Genomic DNA, 21,351 nt, shown 5'->3' on the forward strand with positions numbered 1-21,351 from the left:
AGACGATGTCGAAGGAGTGTTGCGCGCGGGGCGATATTAGAAAAATCGATGGGTTGTAAGGTAAGGTCAAGGTTTCTCGAAAGAGTACGAACGTAAGGAGGGAACCTGTGGTAAGGTAGGTAAGGTATGGTGAGGTAAGAAAGGCAAGCAGGGTAATTGACCACGGTTCGGGACGGGTACGAAGTACGGGCAGAAAAGCAGGTGTTTCGCACGCAAGAGCCCACGACGTAATACACACCACCGTAAGGTACCTAAGCAGCTAAGGTAGCCAACGACAAACTGGGCTGGACTCGATTGGGATAGGGAGGATGCGCACAAAGTCCGGCTTCTGGGCAAACCAATTCCTCTCTCACTCTCAGTGTCGGGCAGTCCAGGCCAGGTTTCATTAAGGTACACTCTAGACTCTCTAGCCCCCCAGTGGCCCCCTTACAAGTTTAGCGGACGGTCAATCGGAGTCGCGCTCTGGGGCCTCGGGCCTCCACTCGCAGCTTCCCTTGGGAACTTGGGGCAGGGGTGGTTAATCCGGGCCCGGGGGTTTGATTGATCATGTTCATCCACTAAAAGTGGAAGGGACCCCTTCATGTGGCGCTTCTAATTATACCAGGTGCCACGACGGTACTTGGCTCTGTCGACGAACCTACTTGGTCTGCAGTCTCGAGAGCAAGAAATTTATTGCAGCCTTGACAGCTGTGGACAAAATGGACCTAATTTACAAACTCAAGGTAGAATCCAGAGAAGGGATGGAGAGAGGAAAAGGACCATCAAATACCTAGGTACCTACGTTACCTGACAAAGCATGAGGATTAAAGAGCTCCAGAGTCCGTGTTGTCGGTCCCTCCCGCGCTCCAGCCACTGCCAGGTCGCCCCTCTATCCATAGCTCACCGGAGAAGGCACCTGCAGATGACGTCTCAGGAAACAACCACTCAACAGTGCCTGCCGTGCCAGCTTTGTTCATACAGCAACGGGAATATCTCAAATCTTATTCACAACTCAACCCATCTCCGATAGGTAAGCTGAGGAGGATACAAACGGCGATTCACACGTCACTCACACATTCTTTAATCAAGACTTTTTTGCCTTCATTCAAGCAGACAGATTCAGCTCACCACCCAAGAAAAAACAACCCCGCCATCCACCACCACTATCCACCAAAATGACACAGTCAGATCTCGACCAACTGCTCGACATGGGCTTTGAGAAGGCCCGGGCTGAGCTTGCCGTGAAGAAGACTGGAAACCGTGAGTTCCTACACTACCCAACAAGATTTCATCAAACATTGTGACAATGAAGTGTGAGATAGTGTTGCTGACTGATCACAGTGAACGGAGCTCTCGAGTGGCTCGAGACTAACCAAGACAAGCCCCTTGAGGAGCTTGCTGCCGCTGCTGAAGCCAAGAAGGATGACGACGACGATGATGCCGCTGAAGTCCAAGCCAACATCGAGGCCCTTGAGAACGGCGGTACGGCAAAGTCTCTTGTCTGCAACGAATGCGGCAAGCGCTTCAGGTCTCAGGATACTGCCTCATACCACGCAACAAAGACGTAAGTTGCTTTGATCCAATCACAACCACCATTAAATTCTATTCGCTATACACAAGTCGCCTTTTTTACAGGACAGACTGGATATACTAAGTACTAATCTCGAATACTAGGGATCACACCGACTTCTCAGAGTCGACCGAGGAGATTGCTCCCCTCACAGACGACCAGAAGAAGGAGAAACTCATCCAGCTCCGAGAGCAGCTCAAGGAGAAGAAGGCGAAGCAGGCCCTCCTCGACAAGGAAGATGCCAAGCGCAATGAGAAGATCCGCATGAAGGCCACAAAGGAGACCCAGGAGGCCAAGGAAGAATTGGCGCGCAAGGAGCAGATCAAGGAGGCCGCCAAGAAGCGTCAGGAGAAGCAGGACGACATCGAGGCGAAGCGCCGCATCAAGGCCAAGATTGAGGCCGACAAGGAGGAGCGTCGCCGCAAGGCCGAGGAGGCCAAGGCCGCGAGAGAGGGAAGAGCCCCCGAGGCTGCCCCGGCCGCCGCCGCACCTGCCGTCCCGAAGACGGTCGCCAACCACAACGAGGCTCGCTTGCGCCTACAGACCGCCGGCGGCAACGTTGTCAAAACCCTGCCTGCCGAGACGACGCTGTTCGAGGTGGCGGAGATGCTCCGGTCCGAGACCGGGACGGCAGTTACGAGCTTCTCGACCACGTTCCCTCGCAAGACGTTTGAGGGCCACATGGATCTCAGCAAGACCTTGAAGGAGGCAGGGCTCACTCCCAGCGCTGTTCTTATTGTCAAATAAGCATTCTCGGGATGAGGGGAGGTACCTGATTCCTCAGGGCGTTGTAAGGAAACCAGTGCCAATACACTGAGGACGACGGAAGATTGCATTAGATGATGGCGTTGCGGATGTCAGGGGGTTAGTTAAATGACACTCATCGAGTGTAAAAAGAATTGAGAACAGTCAACGATATATTCCTACCGTCCTTCCGCTCCTCTGCTTTTCTGATATGATGCCGTCAGCGCATTCCAGCCGAACCTGAAAGGAGCGTGAGCTTGAATCTGGCAAGGTCGGCAGTGAAATCATGAACGACATAAGGGTGAGACAGCGTAAACCGGAGAGTATCATGGATGGTGGGGCCGTTACGAATGGGTATCGAAATTCGATAATATGCGGATGCTCGGTGGCTGTGACGAAGGCAAAGTATCGAGTCTGTAGCTGTCAATTGACAAGGTCTTGATTACCTAGCCTTACTCATGAGTACTAGCGACCATAGGAATCCTGGATTTGATAGACATGTTAAGTCCATGAAGGGTCGGCATGTATTTTAGTCTGCCTCACTCTCCCCCACCAGCATATCCCGATTGAGGCATGCCGATGACGTGGGGAATGGTGACATACATGTGCCGACTACCCCGTATAGGTGTTGCTTGACGGGCCGAGTAGGAATCACAGTCACCAGTTTCGAGAAGCAAGGTAGAGTCATAAGCCATTCCAACTCGAGCTAAGCTGGTGTATCATGTCGACGTCCACGGCTCACTCCATTCACCGCGCGGGTCCCGGTAGTTTCAAAGCATGCCAAATTCCACTTTCATTTTTTGAGGATGTCCAGTGAACTCCGCGTAGAGAGCGTCTTCACATTATCGTATGAGAGCTACTCTGTCCAGGCAGCAGGATATCGTGCCTCCACCCAATCCTTTATGATCGCGCGAATCGTAGAACCCCCGGATCCATGCAGTTGAAGTTACAAAGGGAAGGAAATCGTCGCAGGAAAAATCGCTTAGTCGAAGAGACCGAAGCCCATGTCCTCGTCGGACTCCTCCTTCTCTGTAGCGGGTGTTAGTATTTACTTCATGCACAATTTGAGTCCATGACTGTGGGATTTTGAACGTACCCTCCTCCTTGGGTGCCTCCTCAGCGGCAGCCTCGGTGGCACCGCCAGCGGCAGCGCCGCCGGCAGCGGGGGCAGCAGCGCCACCACCGGAGCCAACGTTGGAGAGCAGGTCCTTGACGTCCTTGCCCTCAAGAGCCTATGTGAAATCTCAAATCAGCCTTCGTTGTCCTTCCTCGTATCGGTGGAAAATATTGTCGTCGCGTCGTACCTTGGCGAACAGGGAGGTCCAGATGGGCTCAACGTCCTCGATCTTGGCAGCCTTGATCAGGGTCTGGAGCTTGTCGGCCTAAAAATTCCAACACTGTTAGTCTCGTTCCTTGTCGTGATATTTTGGTATTATTTGATGTGATTTATTTTTTTCGTGGCGGGGTGACTCGGGGGCGGACGCACAGTGATCTCGACACCATCATCGGCGAGGATGAGGGCCGCGTAGGAAGAGGCGAGCTCGGCGTTCGACATTGTGACTGGTTTGGGCGTTTGCGACTGGAGGTTGTCTTCGCGGATGGTGAGTGTGATTTGCAAAGGAGCAGTCAATATGGTATCGCGAGGTCATCCACCGAGTCAAAATTTGGCAGGGCTTTCAAGACCTAATGAACATTCGGCGGTTTCGGTTAAAGCCCGCCAGTGGTGGGCCTATCTTCAAGATCTGTGATTGGACACAGGTGCGAGCCAATAGGATCCCGGATCGACGACCTGGGCATGCCTGCCCCGCTGCCGTCGGTGACACTTGGGTCATGCCCCACATCGATACCTCGATTTGACTTTCCAAGCAGGTCAGTCACCCCCACCTTCTCTATCAGAAGCGTCGCTGGTTGAGGTGCACCTTTCCATTGGTTTCCGGCCAAGCCAACGAGCGCATCATCCGCATTTTACTTACATACGCAATCCCGTCTGCGCATCTTCTACGGATGCCACGGCAGCCCATTCTTTGTCACAGGCTTCTTACCAATACAACTCTGTTCACCAACACCAACAACCCCCAGTGCAACGGGGAATTGCTTACCTTACACTACCGACGATCGGACTTTAGCTTCCCGTCCCGACCTGTGAATCACCTTTGGCCCCGCTATCGTGCTTCGTTGAATGTTGGATCATTGGCAGACCTGTAACGGTATCGACTTTCAGCGCAAGAGGTGCATGCCTTGGCCGTCCATGATCTCGAACACTCGGCAGTCGCCCATATTTCAGCTCTACAACCCTCCCAGCAACCAACGTCCGTCTTGAGTTACGTCACGCGAGATGGATACCCCTACATGCCCCCCGCCGCGGGACGACCGCGAGAAGGAGATTCTCGACAAGCTGGTTGCGATCCGCGACAGACTTCTGCTCTTGAAGCAGGATCGTACTACCTATATTCGAAGCCAGGACGTTCTCCCGCTCTACGAAGAGACGATCGAGCAGGTTCGCCTGCTCAATGAAGCCCGGACGTCTGACCGAAGGGAGGAGAACAGAGGTAATGCGCTATCGTCCCGACTGTGCGGGGTCAACGGCTAACCCGCGCTGCAGTGGACAGAGTCTTGGAGAGCTGCTTCCAACTACTTTCGCTCTTTTTCATGACCATCGGGCGAAACAACGAAGCTCCAGCTGCCTATGCCCTGACCTCGACCGTCCGAAGATTGTTGGACCACCTCACCGAAGTCGACTTGTACTCCGTCAAGGACTTGGAAAGCATCTCACACACCCTGACAAAGCTCGAGCAGAATGTCAAGACCACCGAGACCGAGTATCCTCCATACCTCATCACCCTGCTTTCCAACCGACTGGAGCTCTGTGATAAGTCTCTGGCAAACCTTCGAAAGCGATTGGAGCGATTTGAGGACCCCCTGCCAAAGACTTATGAGAAGCTGATCTCTATCCTGAGATCCATGTCTCTGGCAAACACCCGAACAAAGGTATGGTCAGCGTCGAGAGGAATGCGCCGCGACATAGCTGACAGTGTTACAGTTCTCGCCATCAGAAGTCCAGAAGCTGCAAGCTCAATTGCGGGAGATCGAGGAGAAGAGACAGGAGGGCAAGCTGTTGACTGCGGACGGGAAGACACCGGGCGGATTTGATGAGGTGACCGCTTTGCTGGAAAAATGCCTGCTGTGGTCTGACTTCGTTCTTCAGAGGTACAGGATACGCCATCGCCCATGAAAACGTCGCTAACTTTTACTCAGGAAAGGAGTGATTCCCGACTCTTTCAAGCCAACGTATGACATCTTGTTCCGCATTCGCAACGAACTGGAGAAACTCTCGATCACGCAAGCATGGTCCCTTCGTGAAGCGGATCTCTTTGATTTCCAGAGACAGCTGGACAAGATCGACGAGAGCAGAGTCGAAGGCAACTGGGTGGATGACGAAGGCAAGCCTGCAGAGCTCTACGTTCAGCGTGTAAGTCAGATGAACCCATGTTTTGACAGAGCTCCACTGACACCAATGACAGACAATGCTCTATCTCATCAGAAGAAGCTACGCCTACATCTACTCGTTGATGATCTCGTCAGAGCCTGTTTCGGAAGCCTTGCTGCCGATCTACAACCAGCTCCAAACGCTCAAGCGATGTCTCATCGAGGTCAAGAATAGCGGTGGTGTTCAGTCTGTGAGGGAGCTGTACCCTTACAGCATGAAGGTATGCTGTGCTTCATCAACGAGTTGAGCCAGACTAACAAACTGCTTGCAGCTGCACTCGATCGACAACATGCGTCAAGATGGCAAATTCATGATCAACGACGATATCCCAGAAGGGCAGGGCAGTGTCACCGAGCTCTTGCTGAATGTTCGAGGCTCAACTATGAGCTCAGAGTCGCCGAGGCTCGTCTTTACTGGGACTGGTGGACAGATTCAACAGAAGGAGGGTCTCTCGCCGGCCCCCCAGGTACTCAAAAACGCTACGGTAGATCACCTCGTCCACTCCATATGAGAGAATTCATCAAATCCGGTAATCATCTTCACGTGTTTTGATGGGCAATAGGTGATGTGCGCGCGGTCTTCTAGATCGCATGTCCATTGTCCAGGGACAATATCGCGCAAGGCGCATGATCAGCGGTGGTCCTTAGATGGGACAGCGATGAGCGTGGGGAGATCGTCTGGGGAGGATCATTCAGGGTCCTCCTCGGGAGAAAGTCAGATCTTGGAGGTGAAGCGAGACATTGAGCATTCGCGTCTAAGTTCTAGTCTCGAGAAAGCGATGGCGCCGGCGAGTCGTCTGGATGTTTGACCGAAAGCCATGGCCTTGAACAACCACCAACCCTCCTCAGGAAATCACCCTCCGGAGCTTTCACCTGCGCCGATGGTCCATTTGGCGGCGGCCGGGGGCGCGGCGGACCCGGAGGGGTCAGCAGCGTGACATTTTCTGCAGCCCTGTTGCTCAAATCATGCGGCAGAAATAGAATCCTCCACCAGTCGGCACCCGTGGCTAAATTGCTCGGGTAAATTTGTCTGGCCACATGGCCTCGCCCGTTTCTCTCCAAGAGAGATCCAGCCGCCTGTTGATTGTCACCACGCTATATTCTGCGCTACCCAACCTTTTAGAAGAGACGTTCGATGCAAGAAGGGTCCTGACTTGGTCCCGGGATGGTGGCTCAGGCGGTACACTACACTACAACCAGTCAGAGTCGGCTGATGATTGTCGATTTGTTGCCCTGACCGACACTTCTGCTTGTTAGGACTGGACCCTTTTTCATGATATCCCGCACACACCGGGTTGCCGGACTGGTGTGGACGATGAACTGTCCTGGATACCTAGACTGCTAGGCTGTCTCTTGAAGTTTTCATCGTCCCTCCAACCTGGCTTGCTAGGCTAGTCTTTGGAAGAGTCCACAGGCTCTTCTGGCTGGTCCTTCTATGAGACTATGTCTAACACGAAATGCAGAGCTCACGCCCCGACCCCACCAGTAATCTGATCACATCACATCACATCCTCCTGTGGCCCCCCGGCTCATCCTACGCGAAATCTCACGAAGGTTTGCGACGGTTGTTCAGCTACGGAGACGGGAAGTGAGGGGGAGGCATCAGCACGAGCCCAGTTAGCCCTCCATCTCATTTTCGAAAAGTCTGAGGGCTCTCCGTTGACATTCAAGTGAACTCCAACTTTGTACCGCAGACAGCGGAGATTACCGCGGAGTATCTCCTTCAGTTCTTTGTCCCCCTCGTGGCAGCCCAACGAGCAATGGACTCCACGATGCCTTGACGCCTGAGATGGGGGGAATAGAGCGGCTTTTTTCGTCGCCTGCCCCGAGCAAACCCGACCAAGGTGGGACCTGGTCATCACGAGAGGAACCGCTCCCTGGCAGCGGGGATAGCAGGTCCCTGCAGACCGAAGTGATTCCAGCCTTTGAGAGGGCGTTTATTACGCAAACACCTGGGACTGTCACGCTCCCGTACCAAAGTATCTTCTCCTCTTTGTTGCGCCTGGAGACACGAGACGAGCGACATGGGGTGAATATCAAACGGGACGAATCCGGATTTGAGAATGAGGGGGAGATGGGCAACATCTTTGGCGGTTTTCTTCACAATAGTGGATTTGTCTCTGACGCCAGGAGAAGGAGGAGGAGAACCTGGGACTTTTCCCTTCTTCCTTTTTCTCTTTCGGGGCCCGCTCCGTTAGCCATCAACACCGCAGTCGCACCGAGTTCCATTTTGTATAGTGTAGCCTATCCACATCGTTGGGACTCTCTGTCGCATACACCTTGGCCCACGACTGGAACATTTGCCCGCCACAGAGGAGTTGAGGGGGGTGGTGATTCTCCCGGCAAAGTCACGATGCTCTGCAAGAACTCTGCATCCAAGAAATCCGACGAGAGGGGTTAGGCTACTAGTGTAAAGCCCACCTGGCCCAGCAAAAAGACAAGATGCCAGATGGCGTCCGCCAGGCTGCATCGTGACACGGAGGGCGGAGTATCAGACCCCGTTTCTTGGAGTCGCGGAGGGAGGGGTTGGTGGATGGCGGGCATATCATGAGAAGCGCTTCGGAACACCCTCCGTAAAGTTGTAACGGACGAGGTCGCATTCGCGTTGTAACCATTCACAGACCAAGGAAATCCTCGATTCGCCAATTCTCCAATTGACGTCTTCTTTAGCGAATTCTCTTGCGTTCCGTTTCTGATACGACTCAACACCTTCTTGCACATCATCCCACTTCCGAACCAAGGAACTGGAACCGTCGCATGAGACGGTTTTGCCAACTTTCACCATTGAAACGCAAATGTGAAGACCCTGATTTTGGTTACCATCACCATCCCAGGAAGAACCAACTTTTTGGCCACCTAGTTCTTACGTACTATTACAATCACCTTGCCGTAAGAGGAGATTTTTGAAAAAATCAGGGTGCAGTGGTGCACACCACAACCTGAGCACGATTCAGGGTCTGTCCTAGTCCACCGCGCTCCGGTTCTTCTTCTCATCTGATCTCGTTAGCTTTTACGCTCACGTTTACCATACGTCCCACCCTTCAGTGACCCCCCCGGATGAACATTTTCACATTTCTTGTTTCTCACACTTCTCACGCGGCCAAACTCCTTTTTGACTCTGCTTCTGGTCAGAGATGGCGAATCTGAAGCCGATTCCCGAACTAGCTACCTAGCTGGCACACGCTCGGCGGACAGAATACCGAGTTAGGTCCACAACAGTCGTAGATGCTTTGGAGCTTTTGCCAAGCCCCCTCCTTCTCTCTCCGCATTCTGCGAGGCTTGCAAATACCGTACGTGCGACCTCCACGAAGTTTCCCCGGAATATCGCCTCATGCGGAACATTGAATGGAGATGGTGGCGTCGTCGTCGGTTCGGCTTATGCCCGGCAGTCCAATCTTTCTCGCAGCTTCGTCGGCTTCCTCATTTGGTCATCCGGCCAGGTTCCAGTAGCGACAAGAGTGGAAATGTGACCATCAAGGCCAGGAGTGTGGATTTTTGATACTTCTACTACAAGGCATTGACAACTGGTAAGATACGGTGAACCAAGAACCGTGATCCTTGAATCCGAGAAACATCAAGGTGGGTATCAAAACGGATCGTGGTCCAGAAGTTGGAGATGAGACCGTCACCTAGGAAATACGAAGAAAAGATACCTACTTACTAACCTTGAATATTTTATTCAATATTCTTGTGATTATTTTTTCTTGGTCCCAGATTTGGTGAATAATCCAGTTTATTCTGATTTTCCTTGTCTCGGAGGCTAGTTGCAACAATTCATCCGTTGTTTGTTCCCATGACTCCAAGAGTTGCGGGAACAAATCCGTTTGCGTTCGGAAAAGATTCCCTGTAACCTGGGGTCGACGGTTGCAACCCCAGATTTTGCTGTCTTCCTTTTCGTTCCAACAGAACAGGTTACGTCCCCAAGGTTTATTCACCCTCTGGTGATGCTGTCTCCACCCAAATACAATGAAAAGGGCTGGATGGATGGATGCATGAGAGAGGGTGGGTGGCATCGATAAGGCAGAGTCAGCACGCATGTATCTGCTTACTGTCACTGGACATTGCCCTGCTGAGCCTCTCGATCGCCGTCATTGTGCTGCAGCTCTAGGCTTCAGCATCGCATTGCTGCGACTCAATGGTCTCTTGCTCACCCCGAGTATGGTTCAATGGTTGTGTCCCCTTGCGCATAGCCCGAAATATCTCTGCTGAGTTCCCGTCCTCGGGGGGCCGGCGCTTGTCCCCTTGGTCTGAAGCGCTGCCGCGAGGACACACATACACCCCCGCGTCCCCTGTCTCCCTCACGTGTGCTTGTTTGACAGCGCGAGGTTACAATTCACGTTTGGTAACGGAAAGACTCCAGGGACAACTTTTAGAAACTATTTCCGTCTACACGTACTTTCTGTTTTGGGTGCTTTAGGTGCATCGTTTGTTATTCCTGCCCATTTCTTCTTTGCGACTCTGTTCGGTCGAGAATGACTGGAACGTCGAATCACGCGGTACAAGATTAAAAGCAAATTGCATGTACTGATTGCAAACGGCGCAGTCAGAGAATGAAACCTCGGTGAAAATGATGTTTACACAACAACGATACTTCTTTGCCGCCTCTGGCCATCCACATTGTCCGTCCAGGTGCTGCTGACCTGCGCCATCGTGGAGTGGCCAAGGAAACGAAGACCTTATTGGGAAGGTCGGCCAAATTATTGCAAGAAGGCAAAAACGTATATGCCAAATCTTTATTCTCACACCATCAGATCAGATGTGCCTGCTTTCGGCGTTTAGCGCCCCTTCTTTCCTCTTCCAACGGTTGCCGGCAAAGGGTCGATTCCCCTCGAAAGGCGGGGGAAACGGATCGCGTGTGGCACTACCGTCGTCTCTAGCTACCTAAGCTAATGACTTTTTCTTCTCTCCGTGCTTTTGACTCTGCTGACGCGGGTATAGTGCCTGGACCCTTCACTTGTCGTAGAGTGAGAAATAGAGACAGAGAGAGACAAGCGCTGAGGCGGAGGGCAGTCATGTGTATCTCTCCGGCCATATGCCCCGCGCCGCGCTCTCTCATTGCGGGAGAGAGTCAGGGACCGGAGATGCGGTGAAGAATCTTAGACCGCCGGGTCGCCGCCTACTGCAGGAACTGCATCGGATGGAAGTATGACTTAGCGACTTACCGCCATCTTCGCTTGGGGCTTGACCATGAGGGTATCATCACGAGTCGCACTTTAGATCAGCAAGTCACTCCCTGCTTCGCCTTACGTGTCAGTACTCTATGCGAAGAAGCTCACCATTGTCATTCTGAACAGCTTCATGTGCCTCGGGATGTTCGCTGCAGGTCTGCGGCGGCGCGCCAGCCAGGCCGAGACAGCAGCAACATTGAAGTCAGCCCCCACGCATCCTCGGCGGCAACGGGAGGGAAGGCCTCAGCTGAGTCACCAAGCCCCCCTCGGTGGTCTCAGTCAATCTCCAGGAGCCTTCATGTTGGACTCATGCTACCCCCGTTGTCGGCGGAAATCGCGGGCTTACGGAGAGATTTGGGGGGGTTAGTAGGGCTGGGGACGGGCCGCGGCCGTGGGTGATGGGGGAAATGACCGTCAGCATAGCGTGACATTGAAGTCTTCCCTCCAAAAAACGATGACTTCTTGTCAGATTGGGTATGATTGATGTGTTGCCGTTTGACGCCGCGGCTGAGCAACGGGACCTCGGTTCTGATTGTCAGGTGCGCAAATGTGCAGCGCAATTACTGAATGGGGTCCTATTTCGGACAGACTAAGCGACTATCAACACTTCTTTTATGAGGCTTCCGGCTTTGCTTCGTCGACGCAAGTGCGAGCACACGAGATGATTGGTGTCGTGCCCAGGGTGTAATACCTACGGCCGTTGGAGATGTCTTTCATGACCTCAACTCTATCCCCCACGCGGCAGGTTCGGGCCTTTAGCTTTTCTATCTTTTGCGTATCTTGCGGTAGGATCTTCCGTGGCGAGCGGGAGTGGCGTGGATCTTGCTGACGCCGATAGATTGCGGGCCGAGATACTCAAGCGACATTTATGTGGCGTGATATTACATATTCTGCGTCCTTATCCGGGGAGTCTGGCTGGGGAAACTTGAAAGATGCTGACAACTAAGTTTTGAAAGAGAGAGACTGGTGGTCAGACGTGGGCTGACGACATCACTCTCGGTGAGTTTGTGGGGAAATCTGTCTGCAACATCGGTGAGGATGAGAATAAAGTAAGCTGGCGGCGTAGTTAATTTTCTTGACAGAAGGATCCGGAGGGAGCCGTGGTGTCCGCGTGTGCATTGCGGGAAGCATCCAATACCTGAAGATGCAAAGAGATCGTTCCCACGTTCGCCCTCACCAGCGTCCTCCTTGAAGAACTGCAATGTCGGGTAGCTTACGGATACTACCTCTCTACACCGAGCCCTACGCTCCATGGATAAGGTGGTATGAAGGACACGTCGAACAGGCATTACAAACTACATGCAGACCATCCTGCTGATGGACGTAAGTCCTCTAGACCAGCAGATGCTCGTCAAGGCAGGTATTCGACGAAATACGGAGCGACAAGGAGGCAGGAAACAGGCTGCCGTTAAACTCTCCGCCTACTAACAAAGAACCAGAATAGTATCACATAGGTGTGTTCCTTTGCTAAGCAGATAGAGATAGTTGAAGAAGTTCACAGCTTACCAGGCTGATGTAGCTTGGGACTCTCTGTTCAGTCTAGCTTTCTGGCTTCCGCTTAGGTGGAAGCTTGGTTTATACTGCTACATCAAATCGCAGGGCAGCCCTCCAACGATGGTCATCGTACTCGATCCCTAGGTGATTTAATGATCTTAATACAAATTTCGATATAAGTTGGCCCCAATTCATTACTCAATCCTCGTGGAACTATTCCAACATCCCACAAGGGGACTTCGATCGAAAGTGCCCGCAAGGTACTAAGTATTAGCATAATCCGATATTCTCAGGTTTTGCTTACTTGCCTTCAATGAAGCATAAGCTGGCGCAGATTCAAGATCGGATGGTAAAGAACCTATGGCGATACTCATCTGAATCAACGACGAACTCCTCAATCTTGGGCGTGTCCCCGTTGTGCATCTGCTGCTGAATGATATGCCAAGATGATTCAAACCAACATGAGCCTGGACCTTGCACCTGAGCGGTAGATGCAGGCAGCCGTTCGGCTTCAAATGAGCCCGCTGTCTTTGTGTAGCTCCGGGAAACATGGCATGAATACTATTGTTCCGTTTCCGATCCATCAGGGGAACAAATTTCCAACACGAGTTTACAAAGACGATCTCTTCAGCCTCGAACGACCATTTAGAAGCACAAGGAGCACATTTACGACGGACACGAACTCGGAATGCGTATCACGGTGAGGCATCTTGACCGGCATAAGCATTAGACAGTATCCTGTACCTATTCTCAGAGTTTTAAAAGAACATCGAAAGGCATGTTGAGGGTGCGCAAGAATGTGTTGTGAAGGTCATGTGCAAAAGTTTGTGCGATGAAGTCGAGTTCGTTGTCTTGCCGGCTGGTTCCAGAAACCGGCCTCCTACGTCATACTTCGCGTCTTCTTTCCATCACAGAATAGTAAAAAGGGTTTCAGAAGACATGCGCGTTCCAAAAGAAAGGCTCGTGGTGTGCTGTCAGATAGCCCATCCCCGGGATCACGGGGTCGTCGGATCAAGCCATAAGGGATTCGAGGCATGTCATCGAAGAGTCAACCATATACGAGACTGGTGCCTCCTTGCATCAGAGTACAGCAGGTTGTAGACCAATGCCACGAGCTGGGCTTAGCGATCGCGCGGCCCGACAAATCTCGCAGCCAGCGGAGGCCGCAACCCGAGCCGAAGCTAGGAGGCGCGGTGTCACGAAGGACAGCCTCGGACGGGGTCGTTCAGCAGGACCCATGGTGTTTTCATGTGTGGTAATCGTGCTTCAATATTGTATGCAGACCTTGGGCTGAGGTACGGGACGGAGGGTGACACGATCCTCGGCTCACCTTCGCACTGCGCGGGGGGCGGGCTCAGGCACGTACCGTGGGGAGAGAGGTGAGACGAACGAGGGAAAGGATTGAGGAAAAGGAATTGAGGATGAATGCAAGGCGTAACACGATTGGGTCAGATCTTGTCTATTCCTGGGTACCGTCGCACGGGATGTTTGTGACGCGAGAGGTCAGTTGGTTCTCCCCCGCCCCCGGCCTTGTGCTGCCGGGCACGAGCTGGATTGTCCGTGAATGACAGAGAGGAAACCGGGATGATATTTCAGCGAGAGAGGGGCCGTACGGCCGACGTGGGGTCTCGGGCACTGTTCAACAGGCCGTTCAAGTCCTTCCTAGTTTCCGTTTATTACGAACTGCGGATTCTGGCTTTTGATCAGCAGTCACAAGGCGCTCCTTCACGGATCAAGACAGCCACGCGTAACGGCTTGTTTGAGGATGGAGGATGCGCGACTCTGTTCAGCCGTTATTCGGCCCGGTATTTTGGCAGGTCAGACTGCTTAGCCAAGGTTGAAGAGAGCGGGATGTGACTCTGTTGGGAAATCCTTCCGTTGAGCATCGCTTATGGCTGACCGAAGTGCCAGGGGTGTTGTAAATCGGTGAGAATTTGTGTGCCAGGTGACTTTCTCTCAGCAATTTCGGGCCCGGGGCTTCGGGCCAAGTGCCTCTACGGTTCTTTGAGGGAAAGAGAAAACTTCCCCATTGCTATCTTTGACTGGTTAATACCTGAATTTGCACTAGAACGGGGTATTCGCGACTTAGGTTCTAAGCAAGAACACAGTTATGGAATCCGGAGAGACGACGTCCTCAATTTGAATCGTGTCAAACACACCAAGTAATCACTGAAGCCACCTGAGTTTGTTGGTAGAGCTGATACTATGTGGCAAGGGGTCATGCACCCCAGATTCCTTAAGCGCGTTGCGCTGGCATGGCCATTGCCATTGTACGGAGTATCCGGAAACCTTTCTTCTACCCCAGAGAACATCATATCGTGTTAGAGGAATAGTACCGCAACTATGGCGTAGCAACTCCGAGTGGCGGTGCCATCCATCATGGCTGAAGTGATGGTATTTCGGCTAACCCCATGTTTCCCAGGGATTCGGTTCCTTAACATGGGGAATAGCTCTGAAGTAGATGTTGTCTCGAATCAACCCCCAGTAGATCAGAAAGACCACATTGGCAAGGGGGTCGCGTGCAGCATTTCTTCGCCGGTAGATGCCAGAACGGGAGCTCGCGTGTTTTAGGCTAAACGCGGCGGATAAACGCGGCCTTCCTCACCGCCGCGTTGCTGAAGCAGAATGGGGGAATCACTTCAGGCCTTGTATCCGGAGTTGACTAGGTTATGTAGTCTCGTCGAGGTAGCTTTCTCCATGCTGGGGCCCAGCTTGTCGTGGTGTCTAGGTAGCAGAGCGTAAGGCAAGATGGTCGCATTCACCGTGTAAGTCACCAATATTCTATGCCTTCCGCCATGAATAGCGGTAAGAACGCCAGCGATGAGCAGCTTTCGCGAAAGCTACATGTATTCACACTCAAAACAAGGTGCATGGATCAACAGTGCATGCAGGAGATGTACGTATGCACCCATGAAACGTTATACACGCCACTGAGTCCGCTTAAAAAGGCCACGAAGTGTGGAAGAATTGCTCCGTTGGGCTATATAATACACGGTACGTATCTTGAGAGTGCTTTTTGTGATCTCATGACGATATGCCGCACCACCTATCCGGAGACAAGGGCTATGGTGTTGCTAAGAAGAGGCAAAGTAGCTCGCATGGATATCGAGCGGTGCCGTGCTCTACTTGGAGCGGGTTGTCGGGACGAATATCGAGACATAGGTCTGTCAGATTTTCAAAAAAACGGACTTGGAGAGGTTCCATCTTGATGATGCCTCACTAGGCACAGTTTCGAAAGTGGTCCCGTGGTATGTGATCTTGTCGCAAGCTGAAATCCTCCGCTGCCTTTGCTACACCGAGTGAGAGACTTTGACTGGGTGGTAGATCCTAAGAAGCGGAAGCTACCTCAGAATCGAGTCCCATGTACTCTGATCTCGATCCCAGGAAAAAGAATTATTCACAACTTTGGCCTTCGTCATATTGAGTATTGGCTGAAGAGGGACGATAGTTTGGGCCATAATGTGCCGCTGCCATACTCATACCCCTCACCCAACCTGCATTCTCATCCTTTCTTGATGCCTCGGCTACCTCCCGAAAGCCAAGGGGAATGGCGGGCCGAGGTGGCTCAGGAGGCCATCCGGAATGTGTTATGGCGAGCAACTCCATTGTGATGAGAGGTAGATTAGTGACTGAGCGGGAACAAGTCACGGCTTCATATTATATGTGAAAATGATAAAATGTATAATAATCCCAATGAAGGCTTGACTTCTTCACCATGGCAGGTGAGTGCTAATGTAAGCTTTTGGTCCGATAGAGAGAGCCCCGGTATGGAAAGTTCACAGAATGACTAGGGGGATCTCCTCACGGACCTGTTCGTCCACCAGGCTGTCTTGCAAGCGATCATTCCTCAAATACATCGCTGACAGACTTGCGTATGATTCACCCCCTTGAGGAAGAAACTATTGGTATCGTAGCTTTGTACATGTTCCGGGGATGTCTGAATACGGCTTTTCATCACGCCATTGATATATTAGAGCCCTTTAATTGTGTTTGAGCAAAGCGAAACCGAGAAAAGTACTACATATCTCTAGAAGGAGGTATATGTCTTTGTTTCTAAGGGCCTCCTCTTAAAGCCTTATCCCAACAGGGACGCCTGGGTGCTGGAACATGAAGAATACCAGTTCCTACCTGACCGTTCGTAAGCCTTTTTATCACAAGCTCAATTGGCTACGTCGAAAGGACGACTGATTTGAGTTTCCTACTAAGCGCCATATGGCCGAATTGATAGACTATGTCTAGTCGTGGGCTGTAGATATTAGCACAAGTGACCTGTTTCTTTCAAGGCATAGCCAAGGGAAGTTTCTCAATCTGCTTGGATATAGAGCTACAGGAATTGGAACTCGCCTCTAGTGTTGCTAGGCATATCTCCTCTCTTTTCGAGGTAATCGACAGGGTTGAACTTAACTCGAACAAAGAACACCCGTCAGAAAGATGGTTCCTTTCTTCTTCAGATGAAACAACCGGCAGCAGACAAGGTCCAAACACTACTTCAGATCTACCATCATCAGTACTCGGCCGTGGCACCCTAGACAAGCCAACTTGACCTTTCCAGGAGCACGAGGGGGCCGTTCTAGCTTGACACTTGAAGACTTGTCGATTTCGTTTGTCATATAACGACGCCATGGGGATTTTCAGAATATTCATCACATCACTATATTGATCATTCAGATCCCGACAACCTTGGCAGCGGCACCATCAAACTTCATTGAACCGCAGCTCACAACCAAGTATAACACTCATCCGCAACAGGCACCTCAACACTATAAAGCTCCTGCGACCACCACTGCGTCGCAAACCCAACAACACTAAAAAAGAAATCACTCTTCACCGAAAGCCCCTCCTTGCACCCGGTATTATCCTGACCAACACTAATACCAGTTCCATTCACCCCCTGGCTCGCAGACAGCACAAAGTCATTCACCAGCTTGGAGCGCGACGTCACCCCCGAGCTGAGATCGATGGCGCCGCCGAGGATCTCAAACACGAGCTCGACGCCCAGGTCGACGTACGGGGTCACGCCGACGGCGGCCTTTTCGGAAATGTTGGCGCGGGCGGTCCAGACGGGGTCCCAGCCCGTGGCGGAGGAGGCGGCGGCGTCGACGAGGTCGAGGTGGAGTTTTGCGTCGGGGAAGGAGAGGCCTAGGTCCGTGGTGATGGATGCTTTCGCGTCGGCTTCGAGTTCGACGCCGATGGCGAAGCCGATTGCGGGGCCGAGTTTGATGATGCCAGGGATGTCGACGAAGTTCTTGGATTCGGATGTTAGTTGGAAACAAAAGGCGTAACGCGGAAAGTTTTAGAAGTGATGACTTACGTAGCCCAGGTCTTCGGGGTCGTAGGTAAAGTTACCAGAGTACGGCGCCTTCACGTCGACGGTGAGGCCGAGGACCGCGTCAAAGGTGGTGTCGATGTCGAGGGCAAGCTGCTCGACCTTGAGGGGGATGATGCTGTACTTTAGCGTGCCGGAGAAGGTCATGTTGGACGTCAGGGAGGCCTCGTCAGCGGTGACGGAGAGGTACGGGTCGTAGGTGAAGAGGTTCGTGTCGGCGGGGAGGGCGAGCGTGTTCGTGATGTGCACGCCGCCGTCGTCCCACTTGATATCACGCTTGCTGGCGGGGTTCTGGACGGGGACGTTGGAGAAGGAGATCTCCGTTGAGGCTGGTCAAGATGGTTAGAACCTATCTTTCTGTAAGGTTACGAGGCATAGACTTACTAGCCGTGTTGGCAACGTCGCTCTTGTGAGCATTCGCAACAACCTGAAGAGTCTCGGCGTCCCAGGTAACGGTATCAACCAAGAAGAAGCCGCGCTCGTTCTCGGCATCGCAGTTACCCAGGTGATTCGTGACCATGACAAAGTCGTCGAGCGCCTGCCACTGCTGAGACGTCTGTTCAAAGGCGGCCGTCGCGTTGAAGGTGACGGTGATGCTCGCGTCCTCGGCGCACTCGACGCCCGCAATGGCCGCGACCTCCTCGAGGACGACCGAGGGATACTTCATGGCCAGGACGACGCTGACGAGGCTCACATCGTCGGCGGCGCCGTAGTTGAGGGTGATGTCGTTGGACGGGACGAGGTTGGCCGGGTCTGTCTTATTGCACTCGGGCCGCAGGACGGGTGTGAGCGTGGTGGTTGTGTTGGCGGCGGCGTGGGCGCCGGTGACCATGGCCACGGTGAGGGCGAGGAGGGCGAGCATCTTAGCGGACTTTTGGGGGAAGGAGTGAATGAGTGACCTACGCTTGCTGGAGGCTGAGAGACAAGATCATGTCACCGGGGGAGGAAAACTCGCTCATATAGGCATCTTAGACGGAGGAGGTCTGACGGTCATTCTTGCTGCCCCCGGCTCGGCGATGGCGGGTTGAGCGTGCGGGATTAGAATCACTGTCAGTATTCTCTCCGCCATCCTTGTAAATGACATGCAGGACCATCCCTCGCGAGTCGCGATGGCCTCACGGGAATTCTTCTCACAGTGCCTACCGAAAAGGGAACCTTCTCATCTTATTCCATGTCACATCTCACTTTCGATGCACCATCCGCACGCGTTACCATCGGGCCCTCCGCTCCACATGCCGTTGCGCGAGTCACGGAAGACGTTAACAAAATGTAGCTCGAGCTTATCGATAATCGAAACGGACTCAATAAATCCCACCGCGGTGCAACGTCGGGGCCCTGATTTTAGGTCACATCGAACCGCGGGGTCACAACTTTGTTTTGCGTCTTATCCACGGGATGTAGTAGCAAGAGCTTCGGCGGAGCTTGTGAGAGGAAACCCGTGCCCCGCGAGGAAGGATCCCATTGGACATTGAAGAGAGTTCCTCCACGAGAGGGAGCTTTGACAGGATTCAAATATTGAACACATGCCGCCGAGGGGATGGCGGGATCGTAGCATCTCCGGCGGGGGCACGTCGGGCGATAGCTCCCGGAATGGCGCTCGGCGGGGACGTTGGGGGCCCGGGCGCTGTTCCCAAAGGGGAGGTGAGGCCGAGACGGGACCAACGGGGGGAAGTCGGTGACCGATTTCGGAAGTTCGGAAAGGGGGACATTCTGTACTCTATAGTGGCGAGCAATATTAATAGCACCGAAATAGTAGATATCATGTATGCTCTTGAATCATTCATCCATGAAAATGTCTAGACACGGGGCTTTGCTAGATGGCTTGAGGTTTTCAACTTGCACCTGAAGCGATCTCTCGACCACTTATTCAATCCCTCAACATGACAGGATATCCTTGAATGAGATGGGGGAAAGTACAAAGAAGATGGAAAAGTATGATGGGTAATAGTTATGGCGGTTAGGTATCACCATCTCGGCTCCGCTCTTTCGGTCGCGGGCGTCTCCAGGGCGTTCTTGTCGGCAAACGGGTCGTCGTCGTCTTCCTCCTCCTCCGAGTCAGGCTCAACAACCTTCTGGACAGGAGGTCTCGGGGGCTTCGCCGGAGCAGGAGCCGGTGCGGGCGGGGAACGCCTCGCCATCGGGACCGGACGGGGTGGAGCAGGCGGACGGGGGACGGCGTGTTGCCGATGCTCAGACCAGAAACATCGGGGGGAGGTGGGGACATGGATTGCTTGGCCTTTTCCGTCACCACTGTCAATGTATTAGCAAAGCTTCTAAGGAGTGATTGGGTTACAAGGATGCTTACTTCGATACATGTGAGCTTGCTCGGCAAGTTCATCGTCGGAGTCACTGTCGGCGTCGATCGAGCGGTCGAGCTGCTCAAAAGTCATGAGCGCCGTAACAAGCTCGTCGTTGGCGCGAAGGAGACTGCCGAGCCACTCTTCGGATTCAATGTGGTGGATCTGTGGCAACTAGTCAGAGAAAAGCATCAGACGGTGAGGTGCGAACGTGACTTACATAACGAAGGATCTTTCGTCTAAGCTGTTTGCAGCTTTCGAATTGCTGGACAGCTTGTGCGTTATCAGAGATCCGTTCTCTCTCGCGGTTGATGCTCTGCAGGTGGTTGGTCAGGTTGGTTGTGGCGATGGAGCTCTCAGCAATCGCGCTCTTCATTGCGTCCTTTTCCAGTTCCAGGTTGAAGGGCTTGCGCTTGCTCTTCTTGTCCTTGTCCTTCTTCTTCTTATCCTTGGACGATCCGAAGAAGGAGCCGCCGGAATGGGAAGAGGATTTGGAATGACTGAAAGAGTTGGTGACATTGGACGTGTTACCGTAAGGCAGATACGGCGTTTGTTGAGGCCTGGATGACTCGCCGGCACGGGTGGTGGGCGAAGGAGGCTTGTCCTCTTCCTCCTCCCCGAAGGGATTCTCAGTCTCCCGCACAGCTTTGGATCGCTCCTGGGTCACAGCAACCTTGCGCTTGGGTAGTTCCTAAAAGCAATTAGTTGGCATCGACGAGTAAGAACGTCGGCCGTACCTGGTGCAGTTTCGCAATACGCTCCAAGCCTGGCGTGCTCTTGTACTGAGCCCAGCTGCGGAACAACTCGGTACACTTCTTTCTGACGTCGGGATCAGAGAGATCGGAGGTTCCGCAGACCCTCAGTCGTTCCAACAGAGGCTCGTCGGCGAAAGCTCGTTGGAAACGTGGGCCGGCATTTTGGATCAAGCCGTCCAGGATGGTCAAAGCTCGGAGCTGGCGATGGACGTTGCCGTACTTGAGCTTCTTGCGAATGGCGCGGGCAGCCTCTGCGGGGCCCGAAGCTTGCAGCTTGATGACTTCTACAAGGTCTGGGATGCCACTCATGTCATCTTCATCATATGTCTCGGCGGTCAGCGTCTCAACGCTCACTGTGACGGCGGAATATGGTTTCTTCTGTCCTCGGTATCAGTCCCCGTGTACTCTACAGGTAACCTAGCTCTTTTGAGGCTACATGAAGCTTTCGGAGGGTGTTGAGTAGGCATCATCACAAGAAGACGTAGCTCTTGAGCATCCACTATCGATCCATCTAGCCTCACCGAAAGCCCCC

General features: G+C 52.9%; 5 protein-coding genes across 5 annotated transcripts; 2 read left to right on the top strand and 3 right to left on the bottom strand.

The window, feature by feature from the left end:
• Positions 1–1,154: 1,154 nt before the first annotated feature.
• Positions 1,155–2,296, top strand: N0V96_005370 (uncharacterized protein; the record flags this gene model as incomplete). Its single annotated transcript, XM_053198241.2, has 3 exons — positions 1,155–1,239; positions 1,321–1,543; positions 1,654–2,296. 3 exons carry the CDS (start codon positions 1,155–1,157, stop codon positions 2,294–2,296), a joined length of 951 nt encoding a protein of 316 aa, XP_053044289.1.
• A 979-nt stretch (positions 2,297–3,275) lies between these two features.
• On the bottom strand, positions 3,276–3,848 carry ALTA12 (ribosomal protein P1; the record flags this gene model as incomplete). Its single annotated transcript, XM_053198242.1, has 4 exons — positions 3,276–3,322; positions 3,390–3,525; positions 3,598–3,675; positions 3,780–3,848. The coding sequence occupies 4 exons, from the start codon at positions 3,846–3,848 to the stop codon at positions 3,276–3,278; spliced, it is 330 nt and encodes a 109-aa protein (XP_053044290.1).
• Positions 3,849–4,628: 780 nt separating this feature from the next.
• On the top strand, positions 4,629–6,291 carry N0V96_005372 (uncharacterized protein; the record flags this gene model as incomplete). Its single annotated transcript, XM_053198243.2, has 6 exons — positions 4,629–4,842; positions 4,896–5,281; positions 5,334–5,500; positions 5,549–5,762; positions 5,815–6,000; positions 6,052–6,291. 6 exons carry the CDS (start codon positions 4,629–4,631, stop codon positions 6,289–6,291), a joined length of 1,407 nt encoding a protein of 468 aa, XP_053044291.2.
• A 10,867-nt stretch (positions 6,292–17,158) lies between these two features.
• Positions 17,159–18,629, bottom strand: N0V96_005373 (uncharacterized protein; the record flags this gene model as incomplete). The annotated part of the gene is made up of 3 exons (XM_053189402.1): positions 17,159–17,686; positions 17,753–18,096; positions 18,152–18,629. The coding sequence occupies 3 exons, from the start codon at positions 18,627–18,629 to the stop codon at positions 17,159–17,161; spliced, it is 1,350 nt and encodes a 449-aa protein (XP_053053390.1).
• A 1,102-nt stretch (positions 18,630–19,731) lies between these two features.
• N0V96_005374 (uncharacterized protein) lies at positions 19,732–21,128 on the bottom strand (the record flags this gene model as incomplete). The annotated part of the gene is made up of 5 exons (XM_065757383.1): positions 19,732–19,839; positions 19,917–20,017; positions 20,073–20,229; positions 20,285–20,755; positions 20,802–21,128. 5 exons carry the CDS (start codon positions 21,126–21,128, stop codon positions 19,732–19,734), a joined length of 1,164 nt encoding a protein of 387 aa, XP_065614152.1.
• Positions 21,129–21,351: the final 223 nt, after the last annotated feature.

This window comes from Colletotrichum fioriniae, assembly GCF_027942845.1.
Source record: "Colletotrichum fioriniae strain IMI 355084 chromosome Unknown scaffold_5, whole genome shotgun sequence".
Taxonomy (NCBI): Eukaryota; Fungi; Ascomycota; class Sordariomycetes; order Glomerellales; family Glomerellaceae; genus Colletotrichum; species Colletotrichum fioriniae.